At 43.6% G+C, this 25,110-nt stretch overlaps 2 protein-coding genes across 2 annotated transcripts in view; one reads left to right on the top strand and one right to left on the bottom strand.

The window, feature by feature from the left end:
• LOC115840774 (zinc finger protein 300) overlaps positions 1-7,183 on the top strand; it is a 105,625-nt gene extending 98,442 nt beyond the window's left edge. The window contains 1 exon segment of the mRNA XM_060296456.2: positions 322-7,183. The gene's annotated coding sequence lies outside the window, so the exon portion shown is untranslated.
• Positions 1,527-23,179, bottom strand: SMIM3 (small integral membrane protein 3). The gene is made up of 2 exons (XM_060296484.1): positions 22,896-23,179; positions 1,527-2,826 (listed from the first exon to the last, which is right to left on the bottom strand). Exon 2 carries the CDS (start codon positions 2,813-2,815, stop codon positions 2,633-2,635), a length of 183 nt encoding a protein of 60 aa, XP_060152467.1. The 5' UTR covers positions 2,816-2,826; positions 22,896-23,179; the 3' UTR covers positions 1,527-2,632.
• Positions 23,180-25,110: the final 1,931 nt, after the last annotated feature.

The following is a 25,110-nucleotide window of genomic DNA, read 5'->3' as shown; positions in this document are numbered from 1 at the left end:
TCTCTCACTGAAGGAAGAATTCTAACAGAACAGCTATCAAGGGGTCATTTCAGCAAGAAGAGGACTCCTTTTCCCTGGCACTTGGTTCTCCAATTTTGACCTGTTCACTGATCACCCATAGAGCTTGTTTTTACAAAGCAGACACGCAAGAACCCTCTGCCAGGGACTCTCAGTAAGTGTGAAGCAGAGCCCTGGAAGCTGCACGTATAAGCAAGTGCTCCTGGGTGAACCTGAGGCAGGTGGTCTAGGGCCACACAGGGAAATACCAAATAGGCAACAACTGGCAACCCCAGGGTTAATAAGGGGATTCCTTCATTACAGGGGAGGTTGGACTGGATGGTCCCTCTGTTACCTCCAGAGTGTCTGAAAGCAGAACTGTAAAATAAACTCTTGAGCTGCTAGGAATGTGATGGGATTGACTCTGGAAACTTCTGTGAGCTGACTGTTCCATGTGAAAGAAGAGCTGTATCACCATCTGGTGCACTGCCTGAAAGTCTTCACGTTCAGTCACCTAGAACCTTGGAAGGATTTTCTCATTGAATTCTGATACCCTCTGCCTTACAGACCAGGAATCCAACTCAGAAAGACTGGGCAGCACACACGGCCTTGGCCGCACACCCAGCAGTTCCCAGTCTACTGATTCTTATTGGATTCACATCAGCACCATGAATGCCTCACACCTGGCAGTATCTCTCCCAACCCAAATAGATTCCAAACTCAGCTTCCAATGCACGCATCCAATTAGCAAAATCTAAATCACACGTGAATCTCTGGCTAAAGTTTAGTTAGGAAAATGGGAGTTTTTCACATTCAGTATAGTTTTTCACTTTCTAGCCTCTGCCACCCAGGAAGGCATATTAGAAAACAACAACAAAAAAATTGGAATAGATGCTGAGCAAACCAATCAGAATCTTGTCACATATATCTATCCCCCTTTGACCATTTTCTCCGAAACCTTCCTCTCTTACCTCTATACTACATTCTATTCCTGGAAAGAGTTGTCTGTTCCCGCTGTCTCCAATTCCTAACCCCCCATCCTTCCTTTGCTCACAGAGTACGACTGCATCCCTCTCATAATCAGTTCACATCACATGACCTTTTCCGTCTCCTTGCTTTGTCATTCCCCCCCTTCCCCTTCCACTCCTCTTTAGCATTCTACCAGTTCTGCATTAGTACCTCACTCCTCCCAGTCTAATTATGCAGATAATCCCCCCAAACATAATCCCAGCTATAAAATCTTTCCCAGGTTTCCAACTGCATCCTGAAAGTACCCACCTGAATATCACAAGCACCTTAAACTCAACATGTTAAACCCGATACTCAAGTCATCTCACTTCCAAAATCTGTTCTCCCTCCTGCATTTTATGTCTGTGTAAACTGCACAACTATTCACCCACTTACTGAAGTTGATTTGATTGTCCTCTTTCTCTTTCTATTCCTATATTCAATCTGTCCCTAAGACCATAAATTCAGTGGAATCCTCTTACTGAGTTTAATAGGTTCTCTTTAAAGGAAGACTGCAGACATGCTCATTCTAGCACTTTATTGGAAATTAGGTACATCAATGAAATCAGATCAACCTAAAAGCATCATTTTCACACAATAATATCCCGATAATCTGTGCTATCTTCTTACATAATTTAACAAATCCCCAGATGCTCCTTATTTCGGTCAAAGAGCTTGAGTGGTCCAGAAATCTCTCTATACATATAAATATAAATTGTAGCGTTTAAAATAAACATCACTGTTTGAGTTAGTTCCAAAGGTGCTGGGAACATCTCGTACCTTGGAATGGTTGCAGTGCTGGTGGGAGGGGATGAAGGGAGTACACATTATGCGGTGGACCTAATTACAGCAGGGGCTGGGGCGGAGCGGCACACAGGGGACGGGGCGGGCGCTGGGTATCCTGAAAGCTGGCCAGGGAACTCAGCCACCCTGCATCTGCCAACACTGCTTGAGCGTCAAAGCTATAGGACGCTAATGCAGAACGGAGCCCATCACCCCAGCTCCCTTGGCGTTGCCAAGAAATGTCAGAGCCCCTACAAACTGCAGATTCCGGTGTGCTGGGAAGATCCACCCATCTCCCTCCCCCTGCCATGCTCAATTCCCTCCCAAATTAGACAACTCAAGGGAGTGGCACCTCAAAGGAAAGAACGTTGAGCCACATGCTGTTGGTCCCTTGGAATGATGACAGGGTGCCTTTGCTTGCCTTCATCTTAGGGGCACTGGGGAAGACTGCTCTGCCCCAGTGTCTCCCTCACCCCTCAGCAGCAGCTAGGGTCTTTGGTTCTTCAAAGCTTCTCAGCATTCAACAGTAACACCTGTGTATCTACTCACCAACAGCTTTAACCTCCACTAGGTCATTGGTTCTCACAACCCCATGAGGTAGGACGGGCAGGAATCATGATCCCCATTTGGAAAATAAGGAGCCTGGAACTCATAGAATTAGGTCCCTTGACCAAACTCACACCACTGGCCAGTGGCAGAATCAAAACCAGAACTCAGGTCTCCTCACATATCGAGCTCCAGTGTCCATGCTCCAAAGTCCCTCCTGCGGCTCTTCTGAGAAAGGGAAAGAAGCTGGGGGCAGGGACGCTGTCCTCATCTGTCACCTGCCCCTCTTGGGAGGTTCTCAGACAGCCCCATTGAGGACAGGATGAGTCCGCATGCGATAGATGATGACCGCAGTGGCCGGGCACAGCAACAAGGAGGTCATGATGACAATGGTGGCCAGGATGATGAGGACAATGACCCAGATGTCCAGGATGTGCTTGGGGAGCACGACTTCCATGGGGACCTGGCTGATGGCATCCATGCTGCTTCACTCTGCAACAGGCAGGAAAGAGGAATTCACCATTTTGTACCCCAGGAGTCAGAAGGTAGGTCACTTACCAGCTGCTGTGTACTCGTTAATGTTGCTTGATCAATAATAGTAACGGCCTCATTTACTGTGGGCTTCTTATGTGCCAGGCCCTATCTTAAGCACTTTACATGTATTAACTCACTTAGTCCTCACTTCAACCACCAACCCTTTGCGGTAGGGACTATTATTGTCATGCTTTTTTATTTCTTGGCCTTTATCTTCAGTTATTTCCATTTTGGAGATGAAGACTCTAAAGCCTTAAAAGATGTAGCTGTAGTTAATTTCCCCAAGGAAGCAAAGCCAAGTGGGTGGGACTCCAGAGTCTTCATGTTTAACTATTAAACTATCATACCACCAGTCTGCTCCCTCATCTGTAAAATGGGAAATTTATTGGTTTTGGTCCCGCACCCCTTCTCCCTTTCTCCTGGTAACAGGTCCCCCTCTTTTCTGAAGAACCTACCCTTTCTGTGTGGTTTAGTTAGGGCACACACCTGAGCACAGGGAAGCACATGTGACCTAGGCTTGGCCATTACAACTCTCCATGGCCTCAATTCAGGAATAGGCAAGTGATCCAGGCTAGGTCAACCAAAGTCCTCCCAGGGATTTTATTCACAAAGTATTGGGAAAGATGATTCTTTCTGCTGGGATTGCTAAACTGAAAGGATATGAGTCTGGAAAGGATGGGCGTGGGGCTGTCTTGCCCACATGTGACAGCATGTCCTAGAGATGGAAAGAGAAGTGGAGTCCTGACAACCTCATTTGAGTACCTGAACCCAGCCAGTCTGACATCATCTGCAACCTCGGACGGCCCAGATATATAAGCGAATAATCCTCTAGTTTTGCTAAAGCCAGTGTCAGTTTGGTTTCTCTCACTTGCAGTTAAAAGAGTTCTGATGGATCAAGATGTAAATCAGCTGTTCCCAAACTTTTTCGATTCACAGCACCTTCAGTAATTTTCTCACAGCACTCTAGGCCAAAAGATATACCTCGCAGTTCCATTTATTACGTAGTTAGGTTCAATTTAATAAACATTTATGTCCTAACAAATGAGTAGCTGTTTGAAAATATAATACACAGAAGTTGAAAGAAAAAATTTGTATTTCACTCTTAGCCAGTTACTTACGGCATGTGTGCGACTGTGAGGCATTGCACAACTTTTCAAACTTTGGAGTCAGATGGGACGATGCCGTGCTCACTTCCTATTCCACATTCATTTGTGTGCTGTGCTTGCAGTATCATGGCAACTGCTAAAAACTCAGCATCACAAAATATAGCATCACCAAAAGGAATGTAGGATGATTAATGTTAGACTGTAAATTATCTTGAACTAGTAGTTTGCACAACGTCTGAGAGTTGTCAAATATCAATATTCCTGTCAAAAATTTTAAAGATCCCACAGCTCCCAGACACACACGTTTCCAATGAATTCACTGCGGCTCCCCAGGGCTCAGCGCACAGCCCGGGAACCACAGGTGCAACGTGTTCCCTGCCCAGAAGTCACAAGGCCGGAATAAACAATCTCCTACAGTTCCTTCTAGATCAAAGATTTATAATTCTGTGATTCAAGGTCCCAGGCAAAATTCCCAATTCCAGTCCTATTTCCTGCTTTTACCTAAATCAATAGCTTTTCCTTTTTAATGCGTTTGGCTCCATGCCCACTGTGGCCTCATTAAGTAATTTTACTGATTACCATACCCAAGGTACAGTCTCCAAGATATGCATACATACTAGGGTGTTTGTTTCTGCTCTGTCTGCTATAGCAACTAACACAACAGGAGTATCCGTAAATAGTAGAGTATATCCATATAATGGAACACCAGGCAGCAATTTTCATTCATTTATTTAACAAATATACAGTGCTTGCTACACACCATGCACGGTTCCAAGTGTGTTACAAATATTAACTTATTTAATAGTTACTATCAAAAAGAATGATGATCTGTAGTGAGCTCCAAAATAGTCCTAAGTGGGGAAAAAAATAAAGTGCAGGATAATGTGTATAGGATAACTCCTTTGGTTCAGATTTTGTAGAATTAAGTAGATAGATAGGTGAGGATATATTAAAGTAAAATCATTTATAAGCAGAATCCGAAGAAAATGTTAATAGTGATTACCTTTGGGAGTTGGACTAGGAGTGGGAAAAGTTCCTGCTTTTCATTCTTCATTTTTTTTATACTGTTGAGTTTTATAAACATGAGCATGTCTTACTTTTAATTTTTTTCAAGTCAACCGGTTGATGGAAAAATGGGCTTTTTTGTTTTTGTTTTTTCTTTATTAAAAAAGACTAAATACACACACATACAATTTTCAAGCCAAATAAAATTAAAGTATGAGACTAGATTAGTGGTCACCAAATGCCATATACCGTGTTAAGTGAGAACCACCTATGGACAGTTTAAAAAATGTTGCTTCGAGGTCCCATCACAGACTTACTGAATTAGACTCCAGAGGGGCCTCCCCCACTCCCATGTCCCAGGTGATTTGAATGTGCAGCCAGCTTTGGGAATCCCTGATCCCTAAGGCCTCTACCACTCTTCCTAGCTCCATGATTTGGGAACTGATTCCTCCGTGCTCTGTAGCCAGTCTAAGTCAGGTGCGGGCACATTCTAGGATGGAGGAGAAGCCTCTAGCGAGGCTCTCAGGGCCACAGGATTATAAGGCAGGGGGCCTGCCCCGGAGGAAGAGGCACAGGCTGGCCCTGCCTCAGCCTCAGAAACGTGGTCACTTTCTCCAAGGTCTAAGGCGCAGAAGCGTGAGTCACAGGAGACGCACACTGTTAAAGAGGGACGGGGTGGGGGAAATCATTCGTTGTGGTCTCCTGATTACATCAATAGCTAGCTTGCCTTGGGCCAAAAGAACCACACAAAAGCCCTTTCCGGTAAACCCATTAACATCAAACAGTCTCTGTAACTCCAAATGCCAGGAACACATAATCTCCCTGGCTGATTTTCATAAGGAAAACCTGTCATTTACGGGAACTCAGGCTTCAGGGCTCATCCACAACCAAAAACCACTGAAGCTAGAACTAGCCTTGTTTCACAGGTGGCAACATTGAAGCCCAAAGGTCTTCCCCCACCTTCAAGCCCACCCGCTTCCAGAATGATCACTCAAAGACATAAATCTGATCAGATCACTGGCCCTAATTAAAACAAAACAGAACAAATCGATGAATAAATGAAACTTTGTCTGTAACCTGTATTCCAGACTGTACCACTATTACTTTTTCACACATGAAATTGTTTAAAACCCAGTCACAAAAACAGATAAAATTGGAGCTCCTCTAGACTGCTGGGGAGTGCTCAGCGAGAGGGGTTTGGGGTCCTATCCAGTAAGCAGAGCTGAACCCTTAGAGGCCCTAAGCCCTAGAGATTAGGGTGCCCACCCCCTTCACATATATAATTCAAACTCAAAGCAATACTAAACCATAACACCAAAATGTACATGTTATAATGAAATTAAAGTCATTTTTTTCTTCTAACTGAAAAGATCTGAGAACATAACTTTTCCCAGTTATTTTTCTGGTGTCCCCACTTAGCACAGCCTGCTCACGTGGTACAGCACAGCTGTTCAGCTGCTCCTTGACCCCTTGGGCTCCTCAGAACACAGATTGAAAGTCACAAGCTGTGATGTTCTCCAAGGGCCCTTCAGGGCTCTAAGGCTGGCCATACACATGGCCAGCAGTCAGAGGGCACAGGGAGCTCCCTCTCCCTGTTTCAACCCTCTCAGTCCTCCAGCGTCTTCTCTGATGAGCTGCTCCCTCCCATGTAACAGAGGTTCCAGTAACTTCCACTTTTCCCCACTGTGAAAGAAAAGATATTTTCCCCCAAATGAGAACTACACAAACCATACGTTCAGCACCATTAATGGCATGCTAGAAAAATTGGCTTGAGAAAAAGCAGGACTCGCTGACTTCTGTTTGACCTCATCTGGCATCTGGGTGACTGGCTCCTTGTGAGGGCATAAAACCGTTTCTTGGTACATCTAATGAATAACTACAGATCAATAAGCTTATTGTTTGCTTTGCAGATATATTACTTGTGATTTCTAATGAATACATCAAGTTGGAATATGGTACAAGCCATTCATGTCACAAATGTAACCTTATCATTGATAAAAATATAATGTTTTTATGACCACGGAAGGTAAACCAGCAGTCAGGCCTTAATTCTTGTTACTTCAAACTGGTATACTTTATCTATTTACCTCGTTAATAAATAATAAACTTTAACATATGTTCGATGTGTTTGTCTAAGAAACTATGTTAAAGTCACCCTGAGCTGACAAACAAAGGAGCCACTGGCTCCATCAGCCACTGACACCATCTAGGCCCTACACCACCTGCCCTGTGACCTGGAGACATCATGGGTCCACTTTAGACCATGAGTTTAAGCAATGGAAAAGTTAAGAATACCAAAATGACTATTTTGTATCCATTAATAAGACTAAATGTAAGGGCAAAAATAGAAAAAATGGTAGTTCCTCCAAAGGAGGAAAACACTGTACCTTCTCCCAAAGTGGGAAATTCATCCCATCTATCAAGTAGTCTGTTTGGTCCAGTCTAGGAAGGAAAGCAGAGGTTCCCTGCTGCCTGCTTCAGAAACATCAAATTTTACTTTTGGGACCATTTTTCTTAAGGAACTGAAAGTTCTTTTACAAAAAAAAAAAAGAATCCTTCCAGTCAGTTCTATCATATGGCAAATTTTCTAGTGCCAACAAAAAAATATACATTTCTTAAATTAAAATTTCCTACAAGTCAGGAGTTTTAGAATAACCAAATTCAAAGTGACTAATCTGTGCTATCTATCTACCTTTCAATTATGAGACTCACTCCCCAACAAATAACTTTCACCTCTCTGACAGAGCACTAATAGTTTTTGGTTGAGCACTCTCAGGACTAGTAACTCTGTCTAGGGTGTTCATTCATTCATTCACTCGTTAAGTACTTGCTATATACAAGATACTCTCTTAGGAGTTACTATTATTTACTCAAAAGACATGACTCTTAATTCCAAGGAGCACAAAGAAGTTAAGTATCCCTCCCCTTAAACACAGAATTACACAAGCCAGCATGTGTTTAACAGATACCAACTGCTAAGGACTGTGCTAGGCCTTGTCCCATACATTAATTTATTTAAACTTCACAGTAATCCTGTGCAGGATATATTATTTTACAGATGTGGAAACTAAATCTGACAGAGGTTAACTGGCTTCTGATCATAAAATTAGTAAACGAGATTCAAACTCAGGTCTCCTGACCCTGTATTCACCACTACGTACAGCTACCTCCAAAGCACCCACATAGACCCAGGAGTATGAACAGGGAGATGCCAGATCCATAGCTCTCTTTTAAGCCCAGGTCAGACTATTACTGTTTTTGGTCAAAGGGCATTCTAGATTTAGAGAATTAAGAAAAGGTATGCACAGAAATAGAGCAAACAATCCTAAAATGTGTATGGAACCAACAAAAGATCCTGAGTTGCAAAGCAATCTGGAGAGAGAACAAAGCTGGAAGCATCATGCTCCCTGATCTCAAACTATATTACAAAGCCACAGTAATCACAAAAACATGGTATTGGCATAAAAACAAACAGATCAGAGAGCCCAGAACAGAATAGAGAGCCCAGAAATAAGACCACACATATACGGTCAATTAATTTACTACAGAGGGGGCAAGAATACACAATGGGGAAAGGACAGTCTCTTTAACAAATGGCATTGAGAAAACTAGGCAGCCACATGCAAAAGAATGAAATTAGATTACTATCTTACAACATGCATAAAAATTAAACTGGATTAAACACCTGAAACCATAAAACTCCTAGAAGAAAACATAGACAGTAAACTCCTGTACATTTGTCTTGGGAAGGATCCTTCGGATCTGACTCCAAAGGCAAGGGCATCAGAAGCAAAAATAAACAATAAAAAAAACTACATTAAACTAAAAAGCTTCTGCACAGCAAAGCAAACTATCAACAAAATAAAAAGGCAACCTATTGAATGGGAGAAAATATTTGCAAAGCATATATCCAGTAAGGGGTTAATATTCAAAATATATAAAGAACTCATACAACGCAACAACAACAACAAAAATCTGATTTAAAAAATGGGCAGAGGATCTGAATAGACATTTTTCCAAAGAAGACAAACAGGTGGCTAACAGACACATGAAAATATGCTCAACATCACAACTCATCAGGGAAATGCAAATCAAAACCGCAATGAGAGATCACCTCAACCTGTTAGAATGGCTATTACAAAAAAGACAAGAAATAAGTGTGGGCAAGGATGTAGAGAAAAGGGCACCTTTGTACACTGTTGGTGGGAATGTAAATTGGTGCGACCACGATGGAAAACAGTACGGAGCTTCCTCAAAAAATTAAAAATAGAACTACCATATGATCCAGCAATTCCACTTCTGGGTATTTAGCCAAAGAAAACAAAAACACCAATTTGAAAAGATATATGCAGCCCTATGTTCATTGCAGCATTATTTTTAATAGCCAAGATATGGAAACAAACTAACTGTCCATCAACGGATGAATGGATAAAGAAGGTGAGGTGTATATACACAATGGAATACTTACTCAGCCATAAAAAGAATGAAATCTTGCCGTTTGTGACAATGTGGATGGACCTGGAGGGTATTATGCTAAGTGAAATAAGCCAGTCAGAGAAAGACAAATACCATTTCATTTCATTTATATGTGAAATATGAACAAACAAATGAACAAACAAAACTAAACTAAACCAAACCAATAGATACAGAGAAGAGATTGGTGGTTGCCAGAGGGAAGAAGCGTCAGAGAGTGCGTAAAATGGGAGCAGGGGGTCAAGAGGTACAAACTTCCAGTTACAAAATAAATAAGTTGTGGGGATGTAATATACCGCAAGGTAACTATAGTCAAGAGTATTGTATTGCATATTTGAAAAGTGATAAGAGAATAAATTTTAAAAACTTCTCATCACAAGAAAAAAAAATTTGTAACTTTGGTGACTAGATGGTAACTAGAATTATTGTGATGATTATTTCACAGCATATACAAATTTTGAATCATGTACACCTGAAATTAATATAATGTCATATGCTAATTACACCTCAGTTTAAAAAAAGAGAGATGCAATCTACAAAGATCAGGACTTCCACTTCTGTTAACGACAAACTAGATAATTTCGACCAATCTTCTTACTGAGGACTGGAAAAATTAGGCCCCCCAAAAATCTGCTCAAAGACACTAAGAAGTAGCAAAATAATGAAGAATTACCAGGCTAAGATCTGGAAGAAGACAGAAATTCAGGGAGGTGAGCCTGGCATGTGAAGCAGCATTTCTGTTAGTGGAGGATAGAGGCTAAGCAGTGTTTCTGACAGACTCAAAAGTACAAGACTCCCAAGACAGAGAATGCAAAACCCCTGCATTTTGAGTTTGGACTTCAAAGAGCACTCTTAGTGCTAAGAGTGAACAAGAAGTATACCAATCCCGGAGACTGCAACCCAGCTTTGAATCTTCACAGTCCCTGAAATTGAATTAAGTTTGTTCCAGATCACTAGTACCTTCAGGTCCTTGGCAGAAGCAAACTTACATCCTCTCTAGAGGAGATAACATCACAATTCAAACTTTCATTCAAATTTCAAATTTTTTAATCAAATGTCCAATCATGACCAAAAATAAGCAGCAGTGAAAAAAGGCAAGATGCCTAGAATGGAACCATCAGAAACAACAGACAATAGAAAAAGATTTACAGGGCTTCCCTGGTGGCGCTTTGGTTAAGAACCCACCTGGCAATGCAGGGGACACGGGTTCGAGCCCTGGTCCGGGAAGATCCCACATGCCGCAGAGCAACTAAGCCTGTGCACCACAACTACTGAGCCCTCGTGCCACAACTACTGAAGCCCACATGCCTAGAGCCTGTGCCCTGCAACAAGAGAAGCCACCACAACGAGAAGCCCGTGAACTGCAACGAAGAGTAGCCGAAGAGTAGCCCCCACTCACCACAACTAGAGAAAGCCCACGCTCAGCAACGAAGACCCAACGCAGCCACAAAAAAAAAGAAAAGATTTACAGGGGCTCCAGATATTGGAGTTGTCAGACAGACACACACTTTAAGTAACGTTGATTACTATGTTTGAGGACAAAATAAAACAAGATTGAAAATTTTCACAGAGAACTGGAAACTATAAGAAAGAACACAACAGATTTTTGAAAAGAACCAAATAGAAATTCTGGAACTGAAGAATACAGTTAATTGAAAGAAAAAAACTTCAATGAATGGACTTAACAGCAAATGAAGCATAGCTGAAAAAAGAATTAGTGAAGTGGAGGATCAGAGAGAAAATATAATGATGCAGACAAATAAAAGGGTGAAAAATACAGAAAACTGGGTAAGGGATATAGAGGAAACAGTGACACAATACAACATACACGTAACTGGAGTCCTAGAAAGAGAGAAGAGAGAATGGGGCAGAAACAACATTAGAGAAAGAAAGAACTAAGCTGATGAAAGACATCAATTCACAAAGTAAAGAAGCCCCATGAAGTCCTAGCGAGATAAATAAAATGAAATCCATAGTTAGGTGCATTATACTAAATCTGCTGAAAGCCAGAGACAAAGAGAAAAAAAGATTATCTTCAAATGAAAACCAGTTAGACTGAGAGCTAACTTCTCAGCAGAAACAATGTAATCTAGAAAGCAGAATGATTTCTTTAAAGTGAACAAAAATAACTGAAAAGTATTAAGATGAAATAAAATTTCGGATAAAAATACAGGATTTAAATATTCAATAACAGTAAATAAATAGCAGAAGAAACAGAATTAAAGTGTTCTGATTTTCTGGCATTGTCTAGGAAAGGGCAAGATAACCAAATAACATTGGACTTTGTTAAATTAAGGATGTATATTGTAATCTCTAGGGTAGCCATTTAAAAGTAGCAAAAGGGTACATGATTTTCAGAGAAAACAAGAAAAAGGGGGGAAAAACAGAACAGGTGGGACAAATAGAAAGCACATAAAAAGATAGTAAATTTAAACCCAAACTAACAAAAACTATCAGAGCATATAAAAATATAATTTTTTTTTTACAAGAGACACATGGGGATTCAGAAATGTTGAAAGTAAATGGAAACGAAAGAAATACTATCTATCACAAATTTTGGAAGCTAGTAGAGCTATCTTATCATCGGAAAAAGTAGACTTTTAGGCAAAAAGTATAACTAGAGATGCCAAAAGATAAAATGATTTTTAATTTTAATATACCTAATCTCAGAATTATAAGGAGAAATGGACAAATTTACAATTATAGTGGGAGAGTTCAACACATCTCTCTCAAATATTGACGGAACAAAAAGATTTTAGAAATCACCTAAGGACACAGAAAACTTCTTAAATTAGTAGTTTTCTACAATATATAATTTCAAGTAGAAAAACTAATTTAAAATAAAAAGTTAACATTTAGATTATTTCCTCTATGAATAACTATATATTCATTAATGGTATTGGAAGAGAATAACTTGGAGAGTAATTATATTAGAATAAAAGGAAGCATAACGTATTGCATTCAAAAAGCAAGTTCAAAGCAGAGTAGTTTTAGTGTAGGAACAAGTAAGTTTTAGAACTTATTTCATACATTAAGTCATTTGACCTGACTCAGAAAATAGAGAGCTGGCTCTAGTATGCTCCAGTGACAACTGTAAATAGGCTATTTCTGTAAAGCAATGACAGCAGAATTCTAAGGTGGCTCCCATAATCTCCGTTCCCTGGTGTTACCCTGTGATTAGGTTAGGTCACGTAACAAGGGTGAAGGGATTTTGCAGATGTAATTAAGGTTCTAGAATTGCTTACTTTAAAGTAATGGAAAAGATTACCCTGGGTGGGTCTGACTTAATCAGGTAGAAGTCCTTTAAAAGAGGGCTGAAGCTTTCCCTAGGTCAAAGATACTCTCCTGCTGGCCTTGAGTTGCAAGAAACAAATCTACCCACAACCTGAAAGAGCTTTCAGGCAGATTCTGCCCTAATGGACCCCCCAGATGACAATGAGGTCTGGCTGACACCTTGACTGAAGCTCTGTAAGGACCCAGCTAAATTGTGCTTGCAATCCTGACCCAAGGAAACTGTGAGATTCTGAATGTATGTTTTAAGCCACAAAATTGTGGTAATTTGTTATGGTAGCAATAGAAAACGCATACAGCAATACTGTATCCTACTGGGTTTGTTCTGTGGAGGTGAAACTTCTACAAAGTAATAGTATTCTAGAAATCTACATAGAATTTAGACACTATCTTGTTTAAACCACACAATCTACCTTCCATTTTACAGATGAAGCACATGACTTGCCCAGGGTCACATAGCAAGTTAATGGCAGGACCCAGGGGAGAACTCAGGCCTCCTGATTCTCAGTGCTCTTTTCAATTCCATCACTATCCTGTTTCAGATGGGAGCTGGGAGAAGACGGTGGGGCATCGGGTTGGAGAGAGCAGTGATAGAGAATAAACTAATATAATGAATGAGAGCCAGCCAGGCTTCTTTTTTTTTTGTATTGAAGTATAGTTGATTACATTAACATTAACAATGTTAACAATGTTGTGTTAATTTCTGCTATACAGCAAAGTGATTGTTATACATATATATATTCTTTCTTAAAATATTCTTTTCCATTATGGTTTATCATAGGATACTGAATATAGTTCTCTGTGCTATACAGTAGGGCCTTGTTGTTTATTCATTTCATGTATAATAGCTTACATCTGCTAACCCTAACCTCCCTTCCCCAATCCCCTCCCCCTTGGCAACCACAAGTCTGATTTCTATGTCCATGGTCTGTTTCATTTGTGTCATATTTTAGATTCCACATATAAGTGATATCATATAGTATTTGTCTTTCTCTTTCTGACTTACTTCACCTAGTATGATAATCTCTAGTTGCATCCATGTTGCTGCAAATGGCATTATTTCATTCTTTTTTATGGCTGAGTAGTATTCCATTGTATATATGTACCACATTTTCTTTATTCATTCATCCGTCAGTGGACATTTAGGTTGTTTCCCTGTCTTCGCTATTGTGAATAGTGCTGCTATGAACAGAGGGGTGCGTGTATCTTTTGGGATTAAAGTTTTGTGCGGATATATGCCCAGGAGTGGGATTGCTGGATCATATGGTAATTCTATTTTTAGTTTTCTGAGGAACCTCCATACTGCTTTCCATAGTGGCTGGTACAGGCTTCTCGACTGTAGCTTTTTTACTACGTAAAAACCTAAGGGGACCTTTAGGCCCAGAGCCCTAAACAATTTCCCCAAAGATGAGGCAGGGAGATAGTTTTCCAGGACCACACACACACAAACACACACACACCAAAAGCAAAGCAAAGCAGTGTCCTGTCAGAAGCACTCATGGATATAGTTCCAGCGTTTGTATTTCATCCCTTTGACTTAAGGTCCAAATGCAGATCAACCCAGTGAGGAACGTAATGACTAAGCCTTGTAACTTATTTATTCCTCACCTTGGGTAAGAACATCAGAGAAGAGAGGGAGAGACAATGGAATCCTACTTGTAGTGGGAGATTCCACCAAATTGGAAAAAAAAAAAGCCAACATGCATAGAGGACGAAAGACTAGGAGAGGAATGGACTTTGCCTGGGTTCCAGCTCTGCCCCAGCACTGATTTTACCCAACACAGCTCCATTCTCCTCACAGATGCCTTCCCTCTCTACTCAGTGGTATAGGTACTGAATAAACATTTCTTAAGTCAGCAAAGCCCCAAGCTCCTGTAATCTGGTAAGGTGATGGAAGCTCTTAGAGTAGAGAGAATACTTGGAAACAGCAGGGAATTAGCTCCTAAACACTCAGACTGCAAAGTAGTGTTAGAAGCCCAGTCTTAGAGGCCAGTTGGCTTGGATTTAAATGTGGCTGTACCACTTTCTAGCTCACCTACCTTGTATAAGTTACTTTAACTTCCTAATGCTTCCATTTACTCAGCTGAAAACAAAAACAAAAATGGGAAAGTAATAGTATCTGCCTTGTAGGGTTAGGAGAACTCCATGAGATAATCACATATAGTACTTAGCAGTGTTCTGACAAACAGTAAGCACTCTACAAATGTTCGTCCTATGATTAATAATTCCTGACCATAGGGACTCTCTGCAAATATCCACCCCTTTGGCTAGAGTTTGTTAGCATCCCTAACTTGGACTGTGTCTTCGCTTTATCAACAAAGAAGATAGATGCTTAATCCATATTAACAATTTTTTTAAGGGAACGCTATTTATTATTTTATTTTATCTTTTTTTGGCTGTGTTGCGTGTTCGTTTCTGTGTTAGGGCTATCTCTAGTTGCAGCGAGCGGGGGCCACTCTTCATCGCGGTACGCGGGCCTCTCACTGTTGCGGCCTCTCGTTGCAGAGCACAAGCTCCAGACGCGCAGGCTCAGTAGTTGTGGCTCACGGACCTAGTTGCTCCGCGGCATGTGGAATCTTCCCAGACCAGGGCTCGAACCCGTGTCCCCTGCATTGGCAGGCAGATTCTCAACCACTGCGCCACCAAGGAAGCCCAGCAATTTTTTTTAATCAACCAGCAGCAGCACTGGTTAAGCTGACCTATTTCTCCAGTCCAAGTAGAGTAGCAATTCATTCTAATTCAGTAAACATTTATGGCACTGTGATTAACACTGGGGAGTGGGTGTGGAGATAGAGAGAAAAACAGTGTTTTCCCTTAGGAGGCAGAGAGAAATACAGTGTTTTCCCTTAGGAGGCTCAGGCTCTTCTGGAGGAAAAGACATGAATTACAATACAAGGCAGAAAAGTGGACTAAAGGTACAAACTACATGCTATCTCCAAGGAGGAAAGAAGTAGAGTACTTGATTTGAATCCTGCTTTCCACCCTTAGAAGTATGACTTTGGACAAGTTATTTAAAAACGCTAAACCTGTCTTCTCATCTTTAAAATAGGGACACTAAAAGCACTGCACTGCAATATCCTATTGCGAGGATAAAGTGAGATAATATGTATGGAGTCCTGGAAAATAACAGATGCTCAAAAAAATATTAATCCTCATGCCTTCATTTTTGTCTAAGTAAAATTGAAGGCAAAAAAGGGGGCTTTTGATATGGACTTTGAAGATAAGTAGGAGTTCAAAAGAAAGAAATATGGGGAAAGGCAAGATCAGTAGAATAAACATCATCAACAAAGCCCAGAGCTGATGAGATACTTGGTGTGTTGGGAGCACATATAGTCCTGGTGGCTTGGGCAAGAAACTTAACCTTTTAAAGCTCCAGTTTCATTTGTAAAATGGGAATAATAATAACTATTAATAGTAACTTCTTCATAGGGATGCCATGGAAGTTGAATGAGATAATACACATAAAGCACTTGGACAATGCCTGGTACACAGTAAGGGCTTCATAAATGTTAAACTGAGCTAGTGAACACAGCTCCCAAACTCACACAAAGTTCAGAGCCTCCACCATTAGTTTGGGCACCATGACTGCTCTGCGACTGATCTAGGAAACTGTAGTGATAGTTTCATAAACAAACAGCCGTTGATGTCTGTCCCAGCTTTGACCTTCCACCAGAAATGCACACTCTCCCCATCTGAACTGCAGCTAACAGTTAACTTTTGAGAGACTGCCAGTGGTTATCCAAGCAGTTTTACCACCAAGGAGTTCTCCAAGGAAGAATGCAATAAAAGAAATGACTTCCTGATGGCAGGCAAACTTAATTATGCCAGAGTGGGAGAAAAGGCAGATAGAGGCAGGTGGCTTCCTGCAGGTGTGGCCTTTATCCGGCACTGCCAGAGCTCTGAGCAGACAGTGCTGATGATTCCTTTCCACTAGACACGGAGGCCAGGGAGGAGGCAGCTAGAACCAGCTCTGAGTCACTTGGGCTGGAGGCATCTCTTGAAGAAGCTTGCAGAATGTGAACAATGAGGTAATGGTTCACAGGGGAGTAGACTAGGGGGTTTACCAGCAAGGCCCAGTTTATAGCACCTCTTCGTAAGGCTCTACCCTCTGAAAGAGCGGGTGAGATTGTCAGAAAAGAATGGAGCATTTAGGCCAGACACAGAGGGCAACTCATGTACCAAGAAGGGACCCCACTGGCCACCTAGTAGCCTGGGGTACCTAGTGACCTGTGTCCCAAGCGCTGTTCCATTTCAAGACCTTTGCGCCTGCTGTTCCCTCTTCTTAAAATGCTCTTGCCGCCAGATCTCTTCAATATCCAGTGTCTCAGTGGCCTTGATCTCAACTTAAATGCCACCTTTTTGGAAAAGCCTTTCCAGACCCACCCTATTAAATTACCATCTTATCCACCAGCCATTCTCTATCTCATATCTTGTTTTATTTTCTTCATAGACTTTTCACAGCCTGAAACGAGCTTGTTTGTTTGCTTGTTTGTTTGTTTTTATTGGCCATCTTTGCCCACTCAAAGTACAGTGCAAGTCCTAGGAGGGTAGATGCATCATCTCTTGTTCTCTGCTGTTCACTTAGTACCCATCACAGGCTCTGCTCTGGCACACAGTAGTGCCCAATGAATGTGAGATTGACAAAGAAATGAATATGGACAGACAGGGAACTTTAGATTTGAGCTTAACTCCTAGAACTTAGTTAGTGGGGGAGGTCCAGAAAGGATCCTCATCCCTGTAGGAGTTCAATGACCTTGAAGTCAGAACCTTATCTCTTTTTTTTTTTTTTTTGCGGTAAGCGGGCCTCTCACTGTTGTGGCCTCTCCCGTTGCAGAGCACAGGCTCCGGACGCGCAGGCTCAGCGGCCATGGCTCACGGGCCCAGCCGCTCCGCGGCATGTGGGATCCTCCCGGACCGGGGCACGAACCCGCGTCCCCTGCATCGGCAGGCGGACTCTCAACCACTGTGCCACCAGGGAAGCCCCCAGAACCTTATCTCTTGAATAAAATAACACCTTCTGACTTGATCTCTGTACACTGAGGAAGGATTATGGGGCCTCTTTATTTCCCAGTCCACCTTGTACGTGCAAGGCAGAGGAGCACTGGCCTTTCAGAATAATGTCCTCTAGGCTTCCCACCTACTGACTTGCTTGGGCTGGTGAGTCAAATTCAGGTTTTGATTCCCTGTGTTCAGGGGCTGGGCATTGAGGTGGATGTGTAGGGGTTGGGGGGTTACTGCCCGGAGTATGGCCTTTTCTCTCTCTGTTCTCCAAAGAGGACAGAGAGGCTGATAAAAGGGAAGGGGATTTCTCACGACAAGTCCAGTGTGAGAAGGCCATCCCAGCTTCACATTTACTCTTGGAAACAGTGTTATGTAATAGTTAGCCTCAATTATTTACCAACTCAGCAAGGAGTCCATTTCACCAGGGACCTTTGTTCCAAAGAAAGGGGCCAGTGGAAGGACACACAACTATCAAAAATGTGAAATAAAGCAAATCAGAGGACTTTCTCCAATGACCCGAGGTCCCTGAGGAGCACTCTGTTCTCATTTTACCCCAGTTGGCTTCTATCTCCTCCAAAATTCTTAACAGTCTAAAGACTTGTTCCCTGACTGAGTTTCTATCTGCTCTCTGTGGCTGGAAAAATGGAAAAACACCAGGATATTTCAAAGAGATCAGAAAGCAGCCAGAGCTGTTCAAGACTGCACGTACCATCTGACCCGGCCAATAACAGAGTCTTAGAAACCAACAGGGAGCCAGCAGAGGAGAAACCCGGGCCAAATCCACAGCATCCTGTTTAAGCCTCTACCATCCATCATTGTTATTTGCCAGTGACTAAGTGCCTGCTGCTGCTGGGCTGACAAAGGAGACCTCCATGAGATCGGCTCTCGGGGGGCTGGGGGGTGGAGGGGTGTCAGTGATAGAGCTGCAAGGGCACCCCAGTGGTGCGAATCCCCTGCCGAGATGTGTGATCCAGAACAAGTCCCTCTGCCGAAGTGGACCTTGCTGTGTATGGTAGGTAGAATAATGACCCCTCAAAGATGTGCATATCCCGGTCCTCAAACCTTAAATATGAACAAGGAAGCATGGCTCAGAGGGAGGAGTCAGGGGAAGAGGCAAAGGGACTCTGCAGCTGTGATTAAAGTTAAGGACTTTGAGATGGGGAGAGTATCCTGGATTACCCAGGTGAACCCAGTCTAATCACATGCGTCCTTAAAAGTGAAGCGGAAGGCAGCAGAGTCAGAGAAAGGACCTGACTGGCTGTTACTTACTCTGAAGAAGGAGGAAGGGGTCTATGCGCCAAGGAATGCAGTGGCCTGAGAAGCAGGGAATGGCCGGCCCTCAGCTTGCAGCCAGCAAGAAAACAGTGACCTTGGTCCTACAACCACAGGAACTGAGTTCTGCCAGCAACTCAGATAAGCAGGGAACCAAGTCTCCCCTAAAGACTCCAGAAGGAAACGCAGGCTGAGGATGCCTCAATTTATTCTAGGTACATCCATACTAGATGTATGATTGCTAGAACTGTAATACAATATATTTGAAGCCATTAAATTTGCGGTAATTTGTTACAGCATTAGAAAACTAATGCAGGGCGTGATCCTCAGTAAGTCCCTCTTTCAAAGTGAGCTTCAGTTTCCTGTAGGTCAATAGGAGAGGATGGACAAGGTGACCCCCCTAAGGGGCCAGCTCTCAAAGACTGAGTCTGCTCCCCGGAGAGCTCCGCCCCAGGTCAGGATGATGTGTTGGGGTGAAAACCATTAAAGAAAACATAGAGAAGACTGAGGGAAAAAGAAGATTAATCTTTAAAAAGCCCCAGGGTGTTTCCTAAGATGCCACCCGGGGCACTCAAAAAGAAAGGTCTCCTGTTTTGCCCCTCGTTACCTCCTTGACCATACATATCCCAGAGGAACGAAGTGGGAAGTCTGAGAGGGCTAGACAGACGCTTCACAATCAGTCCGTAGAGGCTGCCCAGAGCACCGTGTTAAGAAGGATTCTCCTGCCCCGTGGAGGTTTGCTGAAAAGTCCTGAGTACCAGGGTCAGCCTGGGGCAGGGAATTAGGAGGAGTGATGTGTGTGACAGATATATGTCATCATTAATTGAAACTGATTTGGGGAACCCAGTTGTTTTCTCTGTCTTTCCTTCTCCCTCCTCCATTTCTTTCCCCCGGTCCTATGTAGTGGGTTACGAGCAATTCACATGCCCAATCAGCCAACCGGGGTCCAAATCAACAAAATAAGGAAGCTGTATCTACACACAACTAAGTAGTTTAAAGTCACACAATTTAGTCACTGAATCTGTTCTGCTGTTGTTTAATGTGCCAGGCAATTATAATTCTGACCTGTTGCCCTTCCTTAGTTAAGGCTAAGAGTTGCCCTAACTCTTAGCCTTTACTCCCAGATGTACACCACTCTCACTTGAGGTTCACTGTCTGTTTCCCTAGTGAGTTGGAAGGGTACTAGGGTCCGCAGTGATTCACTAGTCCAGTGGCTGTCAAATTCTCACTTAACTCCCCCAGGTCACCCTGTGAGTAAATGGCAGAGGCAAGATCTGAATCCAGATCCCCCCAACTGCAATGAGGTTCAGAGCACAGGCCCTGGAGCCAAACTGCCTGGGTTCAAATTGCAGCTCTGCCACTTACTTCCTGTGTGATCATGCGTGAGTTACTCTCTCTGGATCTCACTTTCCTCATCTATAAAATGGATGCAGTGATGGTCCCTACCTCATAGGATTATGGTAAATATCATAGCATTATGTAAAATGCTTAAAATAATGCCTGGCTAATAGCAAGCACTCAATAAATGTCAAGTATGATTATTATTACATTATTCAGCTTACCTGGCCAATCAGGGAGGGGGTCAGCAATGTGTGGTAATACCAACATTTACTCTTATAAACTGTGAGTGCGAGTACACGTGTGTCTTTGATACCACTGCCAATAGTGGCAGTGTAAGACAATCAAGATAAAGATCCTCTTTCCTTGGAAATATTTCCTGTGTTTTTATGCTTTAATCCATGGAGAAGAAACAGAAGCACTTTTCTTTTTCTTTTTTTTTTTTTTTTTGCACTTCATGTATTTATTTGAAACTTTGTACATGTCTCACTAAAGCATTCTAATATTTCGTTAGAGTGTGATAGGCAGTATAGCAGGCACCTCTGTGTAGGGGAACAGAATATCTATTACAAATATACCGTGTTTCACTGAGCTTTCCCCTGGAAGAGCAGACTCTACACTTTCTGGAGGCATTTTTTTTTTTTTTTAAGTCCTGTAGGTATTATTTCCTCTAGAATATGTTCTTTTATTTTACCTGATAGTCAACAAGGTGGATCTTTGCGGGGGCCTCTTTTAGAAACGCCACAAGAAGGACCAGATGCACCACTACATTCACCAGAATGGTCAGTTACCCATTCTCTAGCTACTGCTAACAAAAATTGCTTGTGAGTCATTTTTTTCTGAGAAGCACTTTTCTTTAAAAAAAAGGATCAGAATATGGCTGGGAAAGCATCTGAGGCTGTAACTACCTCTTTACCCCCTTGGTCTGGCACCCCTGGGCCCAATATGTGACCCAACCACACTTGGTCCCCAGAGTCTCTGATTTATGTCTCAAACACCTCACCACGGCTCAGTGATTCTCAGGCTGGGCCAGAGAAAGGGAATCCCCAGACATTTTATGGGACGGCGGAGCCCACAGCTCTGACGGTCTGAGAGGTCAGTGTTTGGAAGATCTGATGGGGCATGAGTTATAACCCCCGTGGCAAGATTCATAACCCCGAGACAGCTGGAAACAGGAGGTCTCGGTTGGAGCAGAGAAACGCTTCTTCATGGCTGTTTTTGGTTGTTGTTATGACAGAAGTACATGATGTCCTGAGGCTCAGCTGGGCTGTCTCATATGTGCTCAGAGGATTGCTGAGTGCCCTGAATAACCCCCAAAGCACATCCCCCTTAACCACAGACACCCAACTTTTCCACCTCCACTTCCTCATTTTATAGGTGGGGGAAGCAAGGTCCAGATAGGGAAACCCCTCAAGGTAACTCAGTGTCTCCTGACTCCCAGGGAAAGGTTCACCTAACCCCCAGCCCCACCCTATTCAAGCATTCACAATCCTTCCGGACTATGGACTATTTACCCACCACACTGGGACCACAGATCATAGCAGATGATCAGGGAATCTTTCATCCTTGAATAAGTGAGCAGCTCTCAACACTACAGCCTAGAGCTTTGAGGGAATCTATAGACAAACGTGAGACTCGAGCTCCCAGGTGCCAACAAGACTAAAACGAGTCAAGAAGAAACAAGTGGAGCTGCATGCATAAGAGCCCAGCCTGGCCACTGAATCCAAAAAACAACCTTGACAGTTGTATGGTTTTTAACGGTTTACATCTCTCTCTCACTCAGCAGGCAGTATCGGGCGCCGGTTCACCAGGCCCTGTGCCAAGCGCTGAGGATGCGAGACAGTCCCTACACTCAAGGAGTGTAGACAGTCCCTACACTCAAGGGGGTTCAGGGGTGCAAGAGAACTGGCAATTGGAACAACCAAGTCCTAAGCGGCAGGAGGAGGGAGCTTGGGAGGAAGGCTTCTCTCCGAGTTACTTTGCACTTTCCCTTTTCATTTGATCTGTATGCAAAGGGTATTTTCTCCATTTCACAGAGAAACTGCTCGTGACAGACCAGGGCTGGAACCCACCACCCCTGACTCCAAACCCCTGGTGCCCTCCACGCAGGACTCTGAGAAAAGTAAGACAGATAGCCTGCTGCTCTGGGTGGTGCAAAGACCCAAACTGCCGGCACAGCGCCCACAGCGGTGCTCAGGCTGGGGAGCTGAGCCCTGACGCCGCGCCTGGAGAGCAGAGGTAGCAGAGCCTGCTGGAGGAGGGGTCGCGCTCCCCAACCCCGGGCAGGAGCAGGGAAACGCGAGAGAGGCCCGTTTCCGGTGGGGTTGGGAGCCCACCCATCCAAGCTCCGGCCTCCGGGGAAGCCCGAGATCGAGCGCCGAAGGTCTTTGGAACTTAGGGGCGGACAGAAGGAGAAAAGAGAAAAGCAAAAGTGATGAAGGGGGAGAAATGTGGAAGAAAAGAGGGCAGTTGGGAGGGCACTGGGGTAGAGGCAGCACGAGAGCCAGAGTCCCAGGCACTACACTTAATAACCCCACTCACCCTGGATCCGCACAGCTCCTTTGAAAACCCACGGCCCCCGCCGCTGCTGGATCGTGCCAGGTCTGCGAAAAGTTCCTGGGGTAGAGGCAGCCGGAACGCTTCTCCAGGTCTCCTCGGACGGTACGGGTCCTAGCAGTGGGATGCGACCCCTAGCCCCGGGATCTCGGCCCCGAATGTGCCCCGTAGCTCCAAGCCCCCGGCAGGCGAGAGCGCGCAGCAGTGGCCGGGACGCGCGGCTGGGCACGGGGCACGCTCTGCTCGGGTGGCTCTGGAGGCTCTGGAATGCGCGGCCGCCAGGGACCGCCCCCGGAACGCGGGGGCCTCGGCAGCTGCAGCCCGGCTCAACTCCTCCCCCTGCCTCCCCAGCGGGCTGCACAGTAAAGAAGAAACCGAGTCTTGGGGTTCCGAGAGTGCCACTTGTCACGCACTCGCCTTGTGACCTTAGCAATCACTTCTGTCGAGGGTCTCCACTCTCTTGTATTGTAAACAGAGAGAATTGACCTAAAATGTGTCCTCTGTGATCCTTTCCAGCTGTAGTCTTACACATGGGAAAGTCTAGCCCTTTGGTTGGAGTTTGCTTTGGAAGGAGGTTTGAATGGAGGAGCAGAACTCAAAGCTCCTCTTTTGCAATGTACTGAGCGTAGGATCCTTAACAAGAGGCTTCACCTCGCTGACTGTTGCAATCTCTGTAAAATGAGGACAGGAACACCTGTCTCCCAGTCGTGTTGTGAGGACAGGGTTGGAGGGCCGGCATGAATGACGTTGCTTGGTTGCCTGCTATAACGTGCCTCTGTGCCTCCTGTTTATTTTGTGATAACAGTGAAATGGCCCAATCTAAGGCCCATGAGAGCTCAGTGTCTGAGAGGCCTCCCAGGCCCTACCATTTCCCCACCCAGCTTCCACAAGGACAGTGCCAACTCTGCAATGTCCTACACACCTCTGTGATCTACCCAGTGAAGGGGACTCCCAGTCCCATCTCGGCACCTACAATATTTAATTCAGTAGCCCAGCGTTCTTCAGTTTTACTATTTTAAAACACAGGAGCTCAGGCCTTGACCATCAGTGCAAACTTGAGGAGTCTTGGAGCCCAGCTGTGTTTCAGTTTCTTCCTTTGCCCAGTAGATATGTACAGTAGGAACCATACTTGCTCAGGACCAAATTTCGTATGGCGTAAGCACCGGACTTAACCCCTACTCTTTTCTCTGAATCAGGAATGAGGTGAGCAGAAATGATTTCTAAATCATCACTACCAGATGCCAGTTTTTTAGAGGGCAAGCAATGAGGATGAAGGGGACTGACATGAGAAGTTATTTGACGAAAATTCTAGGAATTGTCACTCAACAGCATATTTTAATGAAAAGAGAAGTATGGGATCCTAAAAACAAGTACCACACAATTCTGAGTAGTTTAATACAAAACTATTGACAGGGAAAAATAAAAAGTTAAAGGAGGATAATCTCAACTTAATACAAAATATTCCCTGGTTAGTGGAAGGGGGCAGAGGTTCCTTTGCATGGACAGCTGGTAACTCCATGTGCCCTGTATAAACACTGGCTTCCTTCTTAGAGAATGAAGAGGCCCCGAACAGAGCCAGTTGCAGCCAGGCTTGGTCTGCCTTTCCCATTTGACAGTGTCTCAGTCTCTCTTTCGTAATGATTTGCCCTGGCACCCAAAAGGCAAGCCAGAAGAAGAAATTTGAATATCCTATGGGAGATATCCCACATTAGGTCTGGTGTCTCAGCTGGGCTGATTTCACCAAGACAGCTTTGGAAGGGAAGAATAATGGATGCTGTGTTGGGGTAGTAGGAGGGGGAGAATAGCTAATTTCAGCAACAAGCTTTTGTTACAACAAAAATCAGGGGACAACTCACATTTCTCTTTCTTAATCCTCCATTACAAGTATACCAAAGAGAAAAACAACAGGAACTCAAAGAAATAAGTAATACTTACTGGGAGATTCCACCCTCCTCCCCCCGCATAGTGGGGGGAGTTTGAATAAAAGAAGCTGTAGTCTGATGACATTGGCTTCTATCAAAGCACTGCCTAAAGGTGCCCCCACTAGGATGCAATCCATTTCTGATACCCTCTCTGTGAATCACATCTGTGCAAGAATATTCTTCTTCAGTATATTTTCTTTTGTATATTTTTCACTTGCACATGAGCATTTATTTAGTTGTGAGAAATAACGTGGTATGTTGCGTTAGAAATCAGGAAA

The sequence above is a fragment of the Globicephala melas genome, chromosome 3 (genome assembly GCF_963455315.2).
Source record: "Globicephala melas chromosome 3, mGloMel1.2, whole genome shotgun sequence".
NCBI lineage: Eukaryota > Metazoa > Chordata > Mammalia > Artiodactyla > Delphinidae > Globicephala > Globicephala melas.
Note: the sequence above shows the minus strand (reverse complement) of the source record. Positions and strands in the feature narration are given on the sequence as shown.